Source organism: Castor canadensis, chromosome 10 (genome assembly GCF_047511655.1).
Source record: "Castor canadensis chromosome 10, mCasCan1.hap1v2, whole genome shotgun sequence".
NCBI lineage: Eukaryota > Metazoa > Chordata > Mammalia > Rodentia > Castoridae > Castor > Castor canadensis.
In genome coordinates this window covers 50224323-50240574 of record NC_133395.1, presented here as the reverse complement: position 1 = coordinate 50240574, position 16252 = coordinate 50224323, and the positions used below count along the sequence as shown (strand labels likewise).

Sequence of the window (16252 nt, the reverse complement as noted above, 5' to 3'; positions counted from 1 at the left end):
CATCAGGAAGATCGCAGCTGCCTAATTGTGCATGCTTGCTGCTATTCCTCTTCCCGAGTGTAATCGACAAATAAAAAAAAATTAAAACGCTGTCAAACTTTTTTTGTTTTAATTCTTCTTTTCCGGAGGAAGACAGTGGTTGCACTTCTCCCACGAGTTAAAGACCCAGGAGAACCGGCGGCGAAGCCCTCGGCGCCACTGCCAAAGGCGTAGCGCATGCTGCGCTAGCTGGGCTTGGTTTCCCATCTAACTGATCTAATCAATGACTCTAAAGCGCTGGGCTCCTGGCTCCGCCCCCGCCAGCCTCTTCTCCGCCTCCCATTGGGCGTGGGCCGAGGAGGCAGGGCCTGGCTCTTGGCGCGGATTGGCTGGCAGGAAATCAGTATCAATGTTTAAGCGGCGGCGTGAGGTGAATAGAGTCAGTCAGCAAGAGACGCTGGGGAGAGAGCAGGGACTGCGAGCCCGGCGGATGCGACAGCAGCGGAGGGCGGCTGGGGAGACAGACGCTACTCCAACTGTTGAATTGAATTTTCACCTTGTATTTCCTCCGCGGCTGTGCTTGCGGAGATGGATCTATTTGGTTTGAAACCCGCACGTCTTTCTCAGGCTTTGGGGTGATCCTGACAAGAACCAGATTGAAAGAGACCACCCGTTACAGAAAAAGGAGGAATTAAAAAAAAAAAAAAGCCCTTCACAACAGACTGCACAATTAGCTATGCACACCGATGCTGGACTTTGTGAATAGAGAACACTGAGAGGAAAATCTTGAACTATGATTCGGGGCTAAGCTGTGAATCATTACTGGAAACGTGATTTTTTTTTTAAGACTCTGAAAGGTTTTGGGGTGCCTCAAGCCTAACCAAGAGGAAAGGTTATTTTTTAAAATAAATAAATACATACATACATACATCTAGGAAAGCAGACGCCTTGTTTCCAGAGACTCGGACTTCTGCAGAAAGAGGTAGAGTAAAAGTGCTGCTGGAATCAGCTTCGCCTTGCTCCCCCCTTCCCTTTTCCTCGTATTCATTTTCTTTTTTTTTTCCCACCCCAATATATGAATCTGTTTTTCTTCTTCTTCTTCTTTCTATTGAGTGAGTCAGAGAAAGCGTTAGGAAGAAGCCGCAACTAATGTCTGTGAAGGGAGGACCGTGAGGCCAGAGTGAATACGATTCGTTCCACCGCTTCTGACTCATCCCGCAGATCAGAACACCTGCATTTCTGGATGTGTCATTCCCGTATTTCGAGGCGCCTTGAGAACCCAAAATAATGTGTAGACCAAGCTGTGCCTGACCTCCCTTTGAAGGTAGCTAGCTTCCCGAGGTGGGCACCCCTGGCAGGACCTTGCCTGGACCGCAGCTCTGCACCCCCTGGCCACCCACCCCCAGTCCACCCGAGAGACTGTGAGAGAACGAGACTGCAGAATGCATCACGCCAAACCTCGATGCGTTTCCTTCATCCAGCCCACTCCCCTTACTGTTTAAAAAAGAAAATAGGGAGTGTGTTTGGGGGGGAACCCTGTACTTTATTCTCTCCAAATATTCACTTTTATTTTTCGCCAAGGTTTTCCTTTCTAAATGAAGAAGACTGGGAGGCTGAGCCGTTGGAAGGAGATGCTGAATAGAAAGAAAAGAGAGGCACTTGACAGCCCAGCCCTGTGAATGCAGAGTGTTCCCTTCTATCCAACAGACAGGGAGAGTGTGTGTGCGAGGACTGGGTGGGTGGCTCCCCCTTCCTTTTTATTCTGCCTCCCCCTCCCCCCTTCAAATCTGCACGTCCAACCATGAGTTGCCTGTTGATTTCCTTTCGCCTGGGAAGAAAAGCAAACTGGAATTAGAACTGCAAGGAGAGAAGTCCTTGATCACAGGAAGAGGATGGGATGGTAGTGGTGGCTACTGTCTTGGCATAGAGACAAGAGTGTGTTCTACGAACAGAGGCGGAGAGATATATCTGTATATTTTCCCCTCCCAATAGACTCACACCGCAAAAGCTGATCAGGCTGTGGCTTTCTTGATTTGGGGGAAAGCCTTTCCCGAGGAAGAGAGGGAGGAGCCTGGTAGGGGGAGGAAACTACAAATCGGGACACTAGTTCTTTGCGCTGCATTTCCTCCCCTCCCTTTGGCTGCTCGGAAAGGAGAGAGGAGAGAGAGAGAGAGAGAGAGAGAGAGAGAAAGAAAGAAATAAGAAAAAAATACGCTTGGCTGGGAGATGCAATCGGCCGCCGCTGCTGCTGCCACAGCCAGCAATGCAAGATTAGATTTCTAAATGCAGCAAAACACTGCCTGAAAACTGACTAGCCTGAGCAGGAAGCAGACATTTCACAGTGCACCGGCGAAGCTTCAAAAATTGTCTGTGACTCTTTTCGTCGTTGTTCCTCATTCTCATCAATTTCATCAAGGGAAACGTGTAACAAGTAAGGATTTCACTTTCCGATCTGCCTGGAGACACACCTCCCCAAACCCTCCCCCACCCGATGTGAAGAGTATTCCGTAGGCAACCGGCGGGAGTGGATTTGCAGCGCCCTAGCGGGAGCGAGGAAAACCTACGGATTCTTGAGCTCATTATCATCCCTCCCAGACTCGATTTCCTTCTTATCGCCGGCGTCATCGCGCAAGTTTGAACATTCTGAAGTCCAGGCGGGAGAGACAAAGCCTCGGGCTCGCCCTGAACTGCAGGGAGCCGCCGCCTTGCTCCGAGCCTCTGCAGCTCCTCTCTGCCGCTAATCTTAGCCCAGTGCGGATGCTGTAGATCAACAGGTTCGGGGAACTTGAGCGGAATAAGGAGAGACTGCTTGGTGCCGCAGCCCTGGTGCGGAGGGAAGGAAGGACCTACAGACTTGTGGCTGGCTTCGCGTGCGCAAGCTCCTCCCGGGCCCTAGGCTGGCGCGCACCCATCCGTTCGCCCCTCCATTCCGGCTGCTCCTGCCCCCACCCCACCGGTCTGGGATGTACCTTTCCATCTGTTGCTGCTTTCTTCTATGGGCCCCTGCCCTGACACTCAAAAACCTCAACTATTCAGTGCCGGAGGAGCAAGGGGCCGGCACGGTGATCGGCAACATCGGCAAAGATGCTCGACTGCAGCCCGGGATTCCCCCGGCTGAGCGCGGTGGCAGCGGCGGGCGAAGCAAATCCGGCAGCTACCAGGTGCTGGAGAACTCCGCGCCGCACCTGCTGGACGTGGACGCCGATAGCGGGCTCCTCTACACCAAGCAGCGCATAGATCGTGAGTCCTTGTGCCGCCACAATGCCAAATGCCAGCTGTCTCTGGAGGTGTTCGCCAACGACAAGGAAATCTGTATGATCAAGGTAGAAATTCAGGACATCAACGACAATGCTCCCTCCTTCCCCTCGGACCAGATAGAAATGGACATTTCGGAGAACGCAGCTCCCGGCACCCGCTTCCCACTTACCAGTGCTCATGACCCAGACGCGGGGGAAAACGGTCTCCGCACTTATCTGCTCACGCGCGATGACCACGGCCTCTTTGCACTGGACGTAAAATCCCGCGGCGACGGCACCAAGTTCCCAGAGCTGGTTATTCAAAGGGCGTTGGACCGCGAGCAGCAGAACCACCACACACTGGTGCTGACTGCCCTGGATGGAGGCGAGCCGCCGCGCTCCGCCACGGTGCAGATCAACGTAAAGGTGATCGACTCTAACGACAACAGTCCGGTCTTCGAGGCGCCATCCTACTTGGTGGAACTGCCCGAGAATGCCCCGTTGGGAACCGTGGTCATTGATTTGAACGCCACCGACGCTGATGAGGGCCCCAATGGTGAAGTGCTCTACTCCTTTAGCAGCTACGTGCCCGACCGCGTGCGGGAGCTCTTCTCCATCGACCCGAAGACCGGCTTGATCCGTGTTAAGGGCAACCTGGACTATGAGGAGAACGGGATGCTGGAGATCGACGTGCAGGCCAGAGATCTGGGACCTAACCCAATCCCGGCCCACTGCAAGGTCACAGTCAAGCTCATCGACCGCAACGACAACGCGCCGTCCATCGGTTTCGTCTCCGTGCGCCAGGGGGCGCTGAGCGAGGCAGCCCCGCCCGGCACAGTCATAGCCCTGGTTCGGGTCACTGACCGAGACTCGGGCAAAAATGGGCAACTGCAGTGTCGAGTCCTGGGTGGAGGAGGGACAGGCAGCGGTGGTGGCCTTGGTGGGCCCGGGGGTTCTGTCCCCTTCAAGCTTGAGGAGAACTATGACAACTTCTATACCGTGGTGACTGACCGTCCATTGGACCGCGAGACACAGGACGAATACAACGTGACTATCATTGCGCGGGACGGAGGTTCGCCTCCACTCAATTCCACCAAATCGTTTGCAGTCAAGATTCTGGACGAGAATGACAACCCTCCTCGTTTCACCAAAGGGCTGTATGTGCTTCAAGTGCATGAGAACAATATTCCAGGAGAATACCTGGGTTCCGTGCTCGCCCAGGACCCCGACCTGGGCCAAAACGGCACAGTGTCCTACTCCATTCTCCCCTCTCACATCGGCGATGTGTCCATCTACACCTATGTGTCTGTAAACCCCACGAATGGAGCCATATACGCTCTGCGCTCCTTTAACTATGAGCAGACTAAAGCTTTTGAGTTCAAGGTGCTTGCTAAAGATTCAGGAGCGCCCGCGCACTTGGAGAGCAACGCCACGGTGAGGGTGACGGTGCTAGATGTGAATGACAATGCACCAGTGATCGTGCTGCCTACGCTGCAGAACGACACGGCGGAGCTGCAGGTCCCACGCAACGCTGGCCTGGGCTACCTGGTGAGCACAGTGCGCGCCTTGGACAGCGACTTTGGCGAGAGCGGGCGTCTCACCTATGAGATTGTGGACGGCAACGACGACCACTTGTTTGAGATCGACCCGTCCAGTGGCGAGATCCGCACCCTGCACCCTTTCTGGGAGGACGTGACACCCGTAGTAGAACTGGTGGTGAAGGTGACAGACCACGGCAAGCCCACCCTGTCCGCAGTGGCCAAGCTCATTATTCGCTCTGTGAGCGGCTCCCTGCCCGAGGGAGTGCCTCGAGTGAACGGCGAGCAACACCACTGGGACGTGTCCCTGCCGCTCATCGTGACTCTGAGCACTATCTCCATCATCCTCCTAGCGGCCATGATCACCATCGCTGTCAAGTGCAAACGCGAGAACAAGGAGATTCGCACTTACAACTGCCGCATCGCTGAGTACAGCCACCCGCAGCTGGGCGGGGGAAAGGGCAAGAAGAAGAAAATCAACAAAAATGATATCATGCTGGTGCAGAGCGAGGTGGAGGAGAGGAACGCCATGAACGTCATGAACGTGGTGAGCAGTCCCTCCCTGGCCACCTCCCCCATGTACTTCGACTACCAAACCCGCCTGCCCCTCAGCTCACCCCGATCGGAGGTGATGTATCTTAAACCAGCCTCCAACAACCTGACTGTCCCCCAGGGGCACGCAGGCTGCCACACCAGCTTCACCGGACAAGGGACTAATTCGAGCGAGACCCCCGCCACTCGGATGTCCATAATTCAGGTAGGAAACTTTTAGCATAACTGGAACTTCACCTTATCACTAGCTTTGGAGCTGTCCTGAAACCTTTGGAAAAGGACAAGCCACACTGCCAGCAGCAGTGAGAAAGGAAATGTTTTTAAATGAAAATGGTTTACACTTTTTGACATTGTGTGTTCATCACATTCTACACATAAACCCTCCCAATATAGTCTCAAATCTACAAGAGTACGTATATATCTTACTTCTTTTGCATTTTTTAAATTTTATTTTTTATAGTTCGAAAGTGATAGTAGGTTCAATATTCAAATTTTATTTGCTTTGTTTCTCTACGTTTTTTCTGTAACTGGATAACCAGCGTAGAAAAAAAATTTTTTTAAAGAAATTTTAATTCCATTAATTTTTTTGATATCAAAAATGAAAATTTCATGCCCACAATTTAAGTTAACTTTTTGAAGTACAGAATAGCAACTACTAGAATTCTAGAGCTTGGACCAATTTGAACGAAGTTTTCACTCTCTAAAAAGTCAGTTTTATATTTTAAAAATGTTTTTAGGAGCATGAATCTCCTTTAATCTACAACTGAAGCTGCAGCATAATTCATAAGCATAATAAACTTTTGTAATTTGAGTTACACTCTGAAGTGTTTTCAAAAGTTTGCATATATGCAGGCTGGGGATAGTGACCAGTAAATATCCACGAAAAAATTGTTTGTTTTCCTGTTGTGTATCGTGGAGTCATTGAGGAATGAACAATGTGTCACCAGATCCTTTTCTGTTACTGAAAATAGGAAACAAACTTGCCCTTAATTCTATTTTGCATAGTATGTATTTTCAGTGTATCTCCATGATATTTAATATATTTTGTAGTGTAATTCAAAGTTATTAATATATGGCAAAAAAGTAAATGACAAAGCATGGACACCAATTTTTTTAAAAGGTGACCATTGCAGACTATGTCTAGTTACTGTCTAGATTCTTTTATTCTCTATTGAGTTGTGTCACAGAAGAAAACTTAACTCTTGCTTATTATGAATATGTGTTGTTACAAATTACTCTAGATAAGCAGTGCTTGAAATTCAAAATTGAGCTTAACTGAAAGTGACACTTCAGGAGGAAGATTAGTTTGAGATAAATGAAAAGTAATTTGTCCATATTATTATGCTTTGAAAAGCGAATAACTTTAAGTGACACTTGACTCAGTAATGTTTTTATTGTTAAAACAGAGTAGTACATTTATAATCTTATCCTTCTTAACATAACAAGTGTTCCATATTCTGTTACTTAATAATATGTATTTTCTTACAATAGCATAAGGTGCTTGCAAAACAGACCATTATACTTATTGCAATTGAATACTAAAGTTTCAACTGTAGTGTTAAATCCCAAATTTATAGCACTTATTGTGTATCAGCAATCATAATATTTTGAGGTCTATATAAGACATAAAAAGAAATTTCCAACTTTTTTTTAAATGGTGTTTTCTATGGTAGTTTTTCTGTGACTGTGTAAAATTGGTATTTATAATCCTCAATATCTCTATAGAGAGAGATAAGTTGAAATATTTTATTTCTAGATCTATGAAGTCATTTTATATCTTGTATTTATACCTCTGACAAGACAATGTCACAGAGGGTTAATGCTTCATCCTTCACTATAAATGCTATGGATTGAATTAATGTTTCCAGTAAAAAATTAAGTTGACACAGTAGAGTTCTCAGCAAGTCTGATTTCTTGGTCAGATTAGTGAGGAATAATTTTGAATTGAAATACCCAGAGGTTTTGAGGGACAGTAATGCCTGTACTATATTTACAATATACTGTCCTTGAAGCTGGTCATTGTGTAAAAATGATGATTCTTCTCATTAGCAGTAAAATTTAAGTTAAAACAAAACACACACACACACACAATTTTAAAAGAAAGCAAAAGTCAAGCTATCTTGCTATTCTTTTTCATCTAAAATCTTATTCCATGCCACTGAGTTATGAGATAAGTTTTACTTTTAAGTTTGTGAAATTTTTTTCAAATTGGTTCAAATTCCCACATTGGTTCTTTCTTGGAATATCCTTAATATAAACTGCTAAAACAGGCTTTATGTTAATTTCTTTTTCAGTGAGTCGTCTTATGGAGAAAATAGTAAATTAGCTATTTACTCTCTTTTCTTTTTTTAAAACTGGTTTACTGCAAAGAAACTTAAGTGTCATGCTTAAAACCTTCAGGTATCCCATAATCTTACTTCAAGTGTGTTTGTTAGTGTGTTTAAGTAATACGTTCTGCAAAGAAAACCTACTAGTAATGTGATTTGTATTTCTTCAGGTAGACTTTTCATCCCCCAAATCTATTTCCACTAACTCCTGCTAGGTCTGGTTCATCTTTATTTTCCAGCATCTTGTGTGCTGTTTAGAAGGTATACATTATGCATATCTATCAATGGGTTGGAAAAAATTTCAAAATTGTGTTGCAATACTCTCATATAATATTTTAATATGAAATCTAGGAACTTCATAACTGAAAGACTCACATTACAGCTAACATTAAGATTTGTTTAATCACCAAAATATTTTGTGCACTTTGTGGGCTCTAAAATGTTAAGGATGATGTCTATAACCTCTTAGGCACAAGAGTGTTTTTTTACAGAATATGGATACAAAATAATCATGAGGTAAAGAAACAGAGGTTTTGAAGGAGAGGTTTTATTTATTTTTATCAAATTTCATGAAGTTCCTCAAACAAATTAAAGTCACCCTACAAAGTGCTTAAACAATGTATTAGTGACTAAAATAGCTACAACAGTATAAATTATAATATAACAAAGTTATAACGAAATATTTTATTCATTTTAAAGCTTATAGCTTTATGAACTGAATAGGAGAACAGGTCTGTAAAGCAAATAGATTGTTACACAAATTCATAAAATCACTTTCCATTAGAACAATATCCATGTCAATCATTTCATGTATTAATATGAACTCTAATATTAAGCAGAGATCATTACTAGTTCTAAAAAATAACTGCTAATTGTGGTTTATCAAGAATTAGTCATTAAGTCTCAGGTGACTTCTCAACAGGTGTTTCCAATAAAAATCTTCCTTGTGCAGAGGGAAGGAGGCTGGGGACTTCTGATTTCCAATTTTCTTTGAAGATCTGTTTTCACATTTTTGTAGTACTACTAAAAGTCATTTAAAAATACTCTCAGAGAAGAAAATGTATTCAGCAGCAAAATAAGAGTCCCTAAAATAAAAAAGTTTACATGAATATATTCTTATTTAGTGTTCTGCTGGTTAATTTGACAAGATTCATGTCAGAGTTCACTTGAGAGCACTTATGCTGGGAAGATTAAATTCTTTTGAAGTATGTGCATGGCCTTTTCAATACAAAGGAATTAAGTACATGGTAAATGCCTAAAGCCAATTCAAACATTAAAAATGAGATTGAAGTGTAGAGGACTAAAGTATAATAGTACAAGCAGTAAACTCAGTATTTCAGAATGAAAAAGGTGAAAGTAGAAATCTATTTTTAATGACAGCATTATCTACTGCCTGTCTTTATTCCCTCTTCACTAATATAAGAGGTTCTTAACTATACAGACTCATTCAGATGAGTTCCCAGGAACTTTCAAACTCCTACACACTCTATTGTATTACTGATTTCAACCACAAATAATATATCAACATAATATGTCAATAGTTTCTTTTGCCATATGCAGATTTGGAGACATTTTGTTGCAATTTTATGCTAAGAAGCCAGTGCTTGATTAGTTCCATACAGTAGTTTCCACAAACTGTGTATAATCTCTATTTATAGGTTTATGGTAGACTGAGCAGGAAAGGGACATCCTTTTTTAACTGCATGCCTCCAGGAGTATTTCATACACTTGTCTTTTTTCTCAAAGGTTTTGAAAAGATAGAAGTAATTTCTACTTTAGAGGGTAAATAAGGGTAATGAGTGCCCAATCATCAAATCCTTTTTGCTTTTTATGGACTAAACACAGTATAAATAAAGTAATAAACTTAATTTATTTTTTAAAAAATACTGACATATTTTAAGCTTAATTGTACATGTATCTATGTAAATTTGATTTCATTTTTCTATTTCACAATAAATGAAAATGAAAAGTGTAACATTTAATTATATGAACTGGAAAATATAGACTCATTTTAAAAAATAGTTGATGTAACTGCTTATAAGGTAATAACTCCATTACCATGTAGTTTTGAATAAAATTTCCAAAATGCCAGTTAAGAAATACTTTCTCATCCTTATACTGAGTTGATAATCAGGCTTTCAAACTTGTAAGAGTTAGATGGTTTTTAGTTTTGTTTGAGTGGTATGAATAAACTATGTTTTTTCAATGCATATGATCATATATAAGTCTACACAAGAATTTTTTTCTTTTATTCATATACACAAAAATTTTTAAAGTCTATTCTGGGCATCTATTTGTTCTTTAATGTTGTATGTGATCATAGAAATGTATGCCCTAAAATTCTTATTTGAATTTAGTTACAAAATAACTTTCATTTTCAAAAGTAGATAGTAAACATTAACTTTTTTGTTCAAGCCATGCAGAATAAAACACACAAAAAAACATATTTTCCAGGACTTTTTTCCATAAATTCAATGCTTTAACATACATTATTCATTTGCTTATAATGCAGTGAAACAGCTTTTATATATTATTCTGAAAATAACCCCAGTTATAATCTCTGTTAAGAAATGATGGAATTTATATGTTTTAAGTGGGACAAAAATCTTCGAAATCTTTTATATATCTTCTTTTTGTCATTTTCTTTCTTTCTTTTTTTTTTTTTTTTTGGTTGTGGGTGTTGATGTTTGAACTCAGGGTCTTGTGCTTGCCACCCTGAGCCATGCCCCAAAATTTGCATATGTGTGTGTGTGTGTGTGTGTGTGTGTGTATTTGCTTCATTTAGCTCTTTTGTTGGCAGTACTGGGGTTTGAACTCAGGGCCTCAGCTTTAGTCAGCAAGGGCTCTACCTTTTCAACCATGCCCCTTGTCCTCAAAATCTTTTAGATCAAATGTTAGTAAATACTGGTCTAAATTATAGTATTTATACTTTTTCATGTTTGCTATTGTCAGGCTTCAGATTAAAAATTTCTCACTGTTAGTGCTGCTTATGTAATTTAATGCAATAGAAATATCTCTATGAACATAAAATGTGAAAATTAGCAAACTATGTCACATTTTCTTAATATTAATAAAATTTTACTAGCATTTATTGCAACAAAGATTGGCTCATGATATATTTATGAAAATATGAAGAAGGAACTTTTTGTCAAAATTAAGCATGTGTATATAAACTTTACATTTCAGTGTAATTCACAAATATTACTCAACCACAAATATTGCAACATTGCTATGAACAATTGTTCATAGCAATTGTTTTTCTAAGGACCATTAGAACCTCTGTTGTTTTTAACGTATGTTAAAAACTTGATGATTTTACTATTTTAAAGTTTCCAAAACTTGATATTCCATAAAATAGAGCCAGTCATCTTAGAGAAGAGTTAAGGAACATTTGGCCTTTAGTGGGCAATAGATTGAAAGTTTTCTATATATATGAAGAGAAAAAAAAGTGTCATGCAAGCTTCTGATAACTTTGCAAAATGACTGGGAGGCTGGATGCACTGTTAAATTATATGTTGTGAACCTGATGATGAAAGAAGAGGAGGAAGAAGTCACTAATGCTGGGTTTATGCCAGTTAGGAAATAAAACTTAACTCCCTGATGTTAAGAGTCTTGCAACACACTCAATAGTGGGTAAATTCTTACAAATGCACTCTCTAATTATGGTATTAGTCATTGCTCTAGAATGTATTCCCCTCGGTCACACTTGTGTTTAATAAATCCCACAGGGCATTATCTTAAAGTCATAATTTTAGTAAAACCATTAGGGAAGTGATATTTTTTTGTCTTAAATTCCTTCAACCAATGATTGTATAATCGTTAGAGAAGAGCATAAAGTTCAATTTGCCTATCATTTTAAAGATAGTGTGACTTCTGCCACCCACCTATAAAACACTTTCAAAGTTCATCAGACCTACACTAATCTAATGTCAGCCTACTTCAGTAAAGGAGACTTTGACAATACTTCCCTTCAATGACATACAGTATTTTAGAGCAAGTCATAGCTTTCACCACTGGCTTTGACAGTGATATATTTGTATCCTTTGGTCTCTTGAAATAAATCATCTATAATAAAGAAGTCCTAATGATATCAACATTTTTACTGTGACTAAGCAGAAGGATTTTCTTGCTTCTTTGCTACTGCAGAAGTATAACTTTGATATGTTTAAATATAGCATTAAAGAAATCTTATCAAAATACAGATGGAAAACTATGGCTATATGGCAGGCACTTTTCACTTGCATGTACCACATTCTTACACAACAGACTATAAAACTGATTTCAGATAGTTAGATAATCTACTGATATACGTGTGACACACTTCTGTTTGTCTGTTCTTGTCCTAGTGACTTTTGATTACTGGCATTTGTAGGCCTTGCCCTGGATCTATTCCAGACAGTTTTATTGTAGTAAAATGGTTCTTATGGTTCATTGAGCACCTAGCATACCATGCTGAATATGATTGGCAAGTTTGCATATATTTATTCATAAAATAATGGATTTAAACAGAATAATTATGGGAAAAATGAATCATAACAATAAAAGATGTTTAAGTTAACAAGCTTTGATCAAAGGATAAATACAAGTTGGATAAATCAAACTTCAGATGTAACTAATCTACATAAATAGACCATGGTCTGATTAGAGAAGTAGAATATATTAAAATAATTTAATGGTGTTAGAAATGCATTTTATCAATCATTTTGAAATATTTAAATACCTATATTATCTTATTTTCTTTTTATTTCTATCCTATAAAAAGTCTCATGAACCACATTTTGCATTGTATAAACATGAGCAAGGTAAAGACAAATACAGTTTTGTTTGCTTCTGAAATACACCCTATATGAACAATATTTAAGTCTTTTTAAACTTCAAATGATTTTTATTAGTTTTAATTACTGGTAAGCATTAAAAGAACTATCTGAAAGACAGTTTTTTATTTACTCCTTTATCTGCTAAAAGCAGTGTCTGTAGACTTTGGAAACCAAAGCATTAAAAATCAATTTCGGGTTTCAAAGATATACATTCACAATTGTTCTGTAGATACTTACTGTTTGTAAGAGACATTGATTATGTATTTGTAAATTATATTAATACACAATGTAGAAATTGGCTTTCTTTTCTGAAGTGTTCTAATGCTGTTTCAATAGCATGCATGATTTAAAATAGCAGATTTGACTTACAACAGACTTATTCACAACTAATTAATCTCTTTCCAGTGACTTTGGTGCTTTAAATATATTTTCAGCTTCCTTAAAGATGTAATCTGTATATAAGCCATGAATTTATATACTTACTTGTGTCATTTTTAACTGAATCTTTAATAATTTTAGGTATACATGGAACTTTTCATGTCTTCTAAGAACAGAAAGTCAACCCAAAACGCATACATGTAAAACTATGAAAATTTAGTTCTAGCCTAAATTCCAGTTGCAACAGGTATTTTATTACCTGTAGAAATGCTTTCAGGAAGGGGGCTAATTATCCCTCATATTGTTATATTCCAAGTCTTAGATATTTAGTTTTGATAAATTCTTAAATTTGAATTTTCAGTGTAAATATGTGTTATCAGTTTGAAATCCTAACACTGCCATTTTCATCCTTAAATTACAACATACTTTTTCAAATCACAGTCATCAACATCAGTACCTTTGCTAAAAGCTGTTTGTTTTTCACAAGTATGTTTTATGAGTATGGTATCCTGATATTATTTTATTGCTGAGTATTTGTTATATTTTTTTGCTTTTTCTTTCACAGCAGTGGAGCAATCGGGTATTCAGAACTGAGCTGAAATTCTCTTATGAAAAAGCAGTTCACCTTTGATTATTATAACATGAATTACATAAACACACGTTTAAAGTGGCAGAATGTGCTTCTTACTGGTTCCTCAGTTCATTAGATAAAACGAACATAAGAAATTAGAACGTTTGACAAATGACATGCTTAAAATCTTTGCAAAATTTACAAGAAAAATGTTTTCATTTCATTATTTTGGAAGATAGGGGAATTAGCTTTAAAAGGAGACATTTTCTAGCTCAAATCTGATTATTGCTTAATGAAACATCTTTATATAAATAGTAGTCATACAAACTTTCTGAAAAACTTTAAAAATTGTTTACATTGATTCATATAGTTCTATAAGTAAAAAGCAAGATGCCATTTAAGTATTTAGTGAGTTCTATTATGGTATCTTTGTGAGACACATCTTGTTTTATGTTTTTGCTTTTGCAGTTTTGCATCTATTTTTTGAAATTATATATCCCAAATCGATTTATTATATTAAGAATGTCAATGAGAGGAGTTGTAATTAGAAAGAAAATAAGAGATAAATGAATTATTCATTTCGATCATCATTTAAATTAAGGTAAAATTAAGGATTACATAGAAAATTATCCTCACATGGTTTCAAGGAAAGACATTTGATTATTTGCTTTATTATTATTATTATTATTTGAAGCTTTTCATGACCTTATTTTGCATTATTGAATATTTTTCCTAGTTGTGCTAAACAAATATCTTATCCCACATTTTAATCTTGACAGATTATAGCAGAAATTCCTGATTAAAAAGTATGTTTGAATACATTGACCTTTTATTTGGCATTGAATGTATGGAATACCTTTATAATATTTGAAGAGAGTAAAAATATTTTGTTTCTGCTGCATAAACCTAAGTGCCAAGTAAGATATAGGGTTAATGAGAGCAGATACAAGTCAAAAACAGCAAACATTTCAATAGCAATTCATAGGCTGAAGAAAATGTCTTTAGCCTTACACTTTTAGTTTTGGCAGAAGCATGGGTAGTAATTATTAGTTAAGTTTCCAGGTCCTGACCTTCTTAGGAAAGCTATTATTTATCCCTAGATGATAATAAGGATGGAAATAAGACAACTATCCTATTAAATAAATCCCACTCACAGAAATTTTTAACAGTGATTGCCAAGGCCTATTCTCCAATGTGGCCTTTATATCATAAACACAAATATCAAGAAGTGAAGCAATATGCCTAAGTGGTGAGAAACTAAAAAAGATGAGGAATACATTTAATGAGTCGTTTTTTTTCTTCTGATTTTGAGCAATAGATTTTCCATAATTTTTTATAATCAAGACAATTACATACTAATTTGGGTTAGAATGCATGCCCAGTTCCCCATCTCAAAACCCAATTTGTTACCACCTGTGGCTATTTCTATTAAAAAAAAGAAACATAATTACTATGCGTCTCAGCAGTCTTAGAGTAAATTTTTGCAATTACAATACCTCCCTTGGGCAGATGTGTGAAAGTGGTAGATCAATTCCTGCAAAAATCTTTCTGTTCCTATTGCATTTTTAGGTTTGGTGTCTCCTGCTTATTAGAGTGGCTCTGTTTTCTCTAGTTGAACGTTATGTCAGTGTTTCTATAGTAAATCTCTAGAAATAAAGATCCACAAATCAGCCATTAAATTTTGCTCTAGGCAAAAAGCTGACATGTAACATCTCAGCAAAGAAGTTGGATAATATTTTCCATCCCTTTCCTCTATAGCCCGGTTATAGTTTAAAGTAAAATGAAGTAAGACCCATTTGGCATTGTTGAGAAAGCAGGACTTAAACAAGCAGGTAAAAGAAAAGTGTGGTAAATTAGCGTCTAAGCTAATAAAAATATAAATTCTATGTGAGGAAATTGAGGCTTCTTTATTTTTTTCCAGTGATCACTGATCACATATATGCTGAAGCCTGACAATGGCCAAAGTCTAAGAGAAATAGCTATGAATATATATAGATAAAGATATATAGATAATATTGATATAATGGCATGTTAGTGAATAATCAATTTGAAAGTGGCATATTTTTACAATTTAAAAATTTTTACTTGATATCTTTTTAATAACTGCAATAAAAATTACAATATAATTATATTGATTTATCACGAGTTCATGGAGAATCAAGGTAGACAATTAAGTTTCTCAATTATGATCATCATGTTTTCACTTTCTTTATATTACATTTATTTATATGTACATATGATATATGCACACATGCATATGTATATAGCATGTCAAAAGATACTATTTAGAATTGTGGCATATATTTTTCCTTTCTTTGCTATGGTTTATAGAATATTAAAATAATGCAATTCAGATGTTCCATCTATTTGTTAAAGCTGTAAGTCTCACTTAGCTTTAGTAAATTATAAATAATCTGTATGCTTACATTTGAAGTATTTTTAAGATACTTATAATTGTGGAGATGCTCAGTAATGTGTAAATACTTCCATTCTGTATTATTTTTAAATAATTTGTTAAAACAATAATTTTTTAAATAAAATTTTTAAATAATTTTAAATAAGATGAAATCATAGCTAAACCATAATCATTGTTAAATTACCCCTATTTTCATTTGTTGGTGTGTGATTTTATGATTTAATCACTTTGGTACTTATCATCTGACATCTCATAATAGGAGAAGAAAATAATATTGACATTTATTTTGCACACACACACATAAAAAAACCAATTTACAAATTTTCTCAAAATTTCAGAATCCTTCTTGTGTAGATGGTAATGATATTTTTATAGCCATATTGAGGAAACATAAACTAAGCATTTATATAAATATGTTGCCCATTTCCATAGTGTCAT

General features: G+C 38.1%; 1 protein-coding gene and 1 long non-coding RNA gene across 4 annotated transcripts in view; one reads left to right on the top strand and one right to left on the bottom strand.

Moving 5' to 3' along the window:
* The first annotated feature begins 434 nt into the window (after positions 1-434).
* The window catches only part of Pcdh17 (protocadherin 17), a 97188-nt gene continuing 81370 nt past the window's right edge, over positions 435-16252 (top strand). For all 3 annotated transcript variants that reach the window (XM_074043290.1, XM_020154396.2, XM_074043289.1), the window contains exon 1: positions 435-5510. In XM_074043290.1, coding sequence (XP_073899391.1) covers positions 2943-5510 — 2568 coding nt within the window. In that variant the 5' untranslated portion in view covers positions 435-2942. The remainder of the gene's footprint in view (positions 5511-16252) is intronic.
* The window catches only part of LOC141411454 (uncharacterized), a 29555-nt gene continuing 21150 nt past the window's right edge, over positions 7848-16252 (bottom strand). The window contains exon 3 of the long non-coding RNA XR_012436213.1: positions 7848-8717. This is a non-coding gene — a long non-coding RNA (uncharacterized lncRNA). The remainder of the gene's footprint in view (positions 8718-16252) is intronic.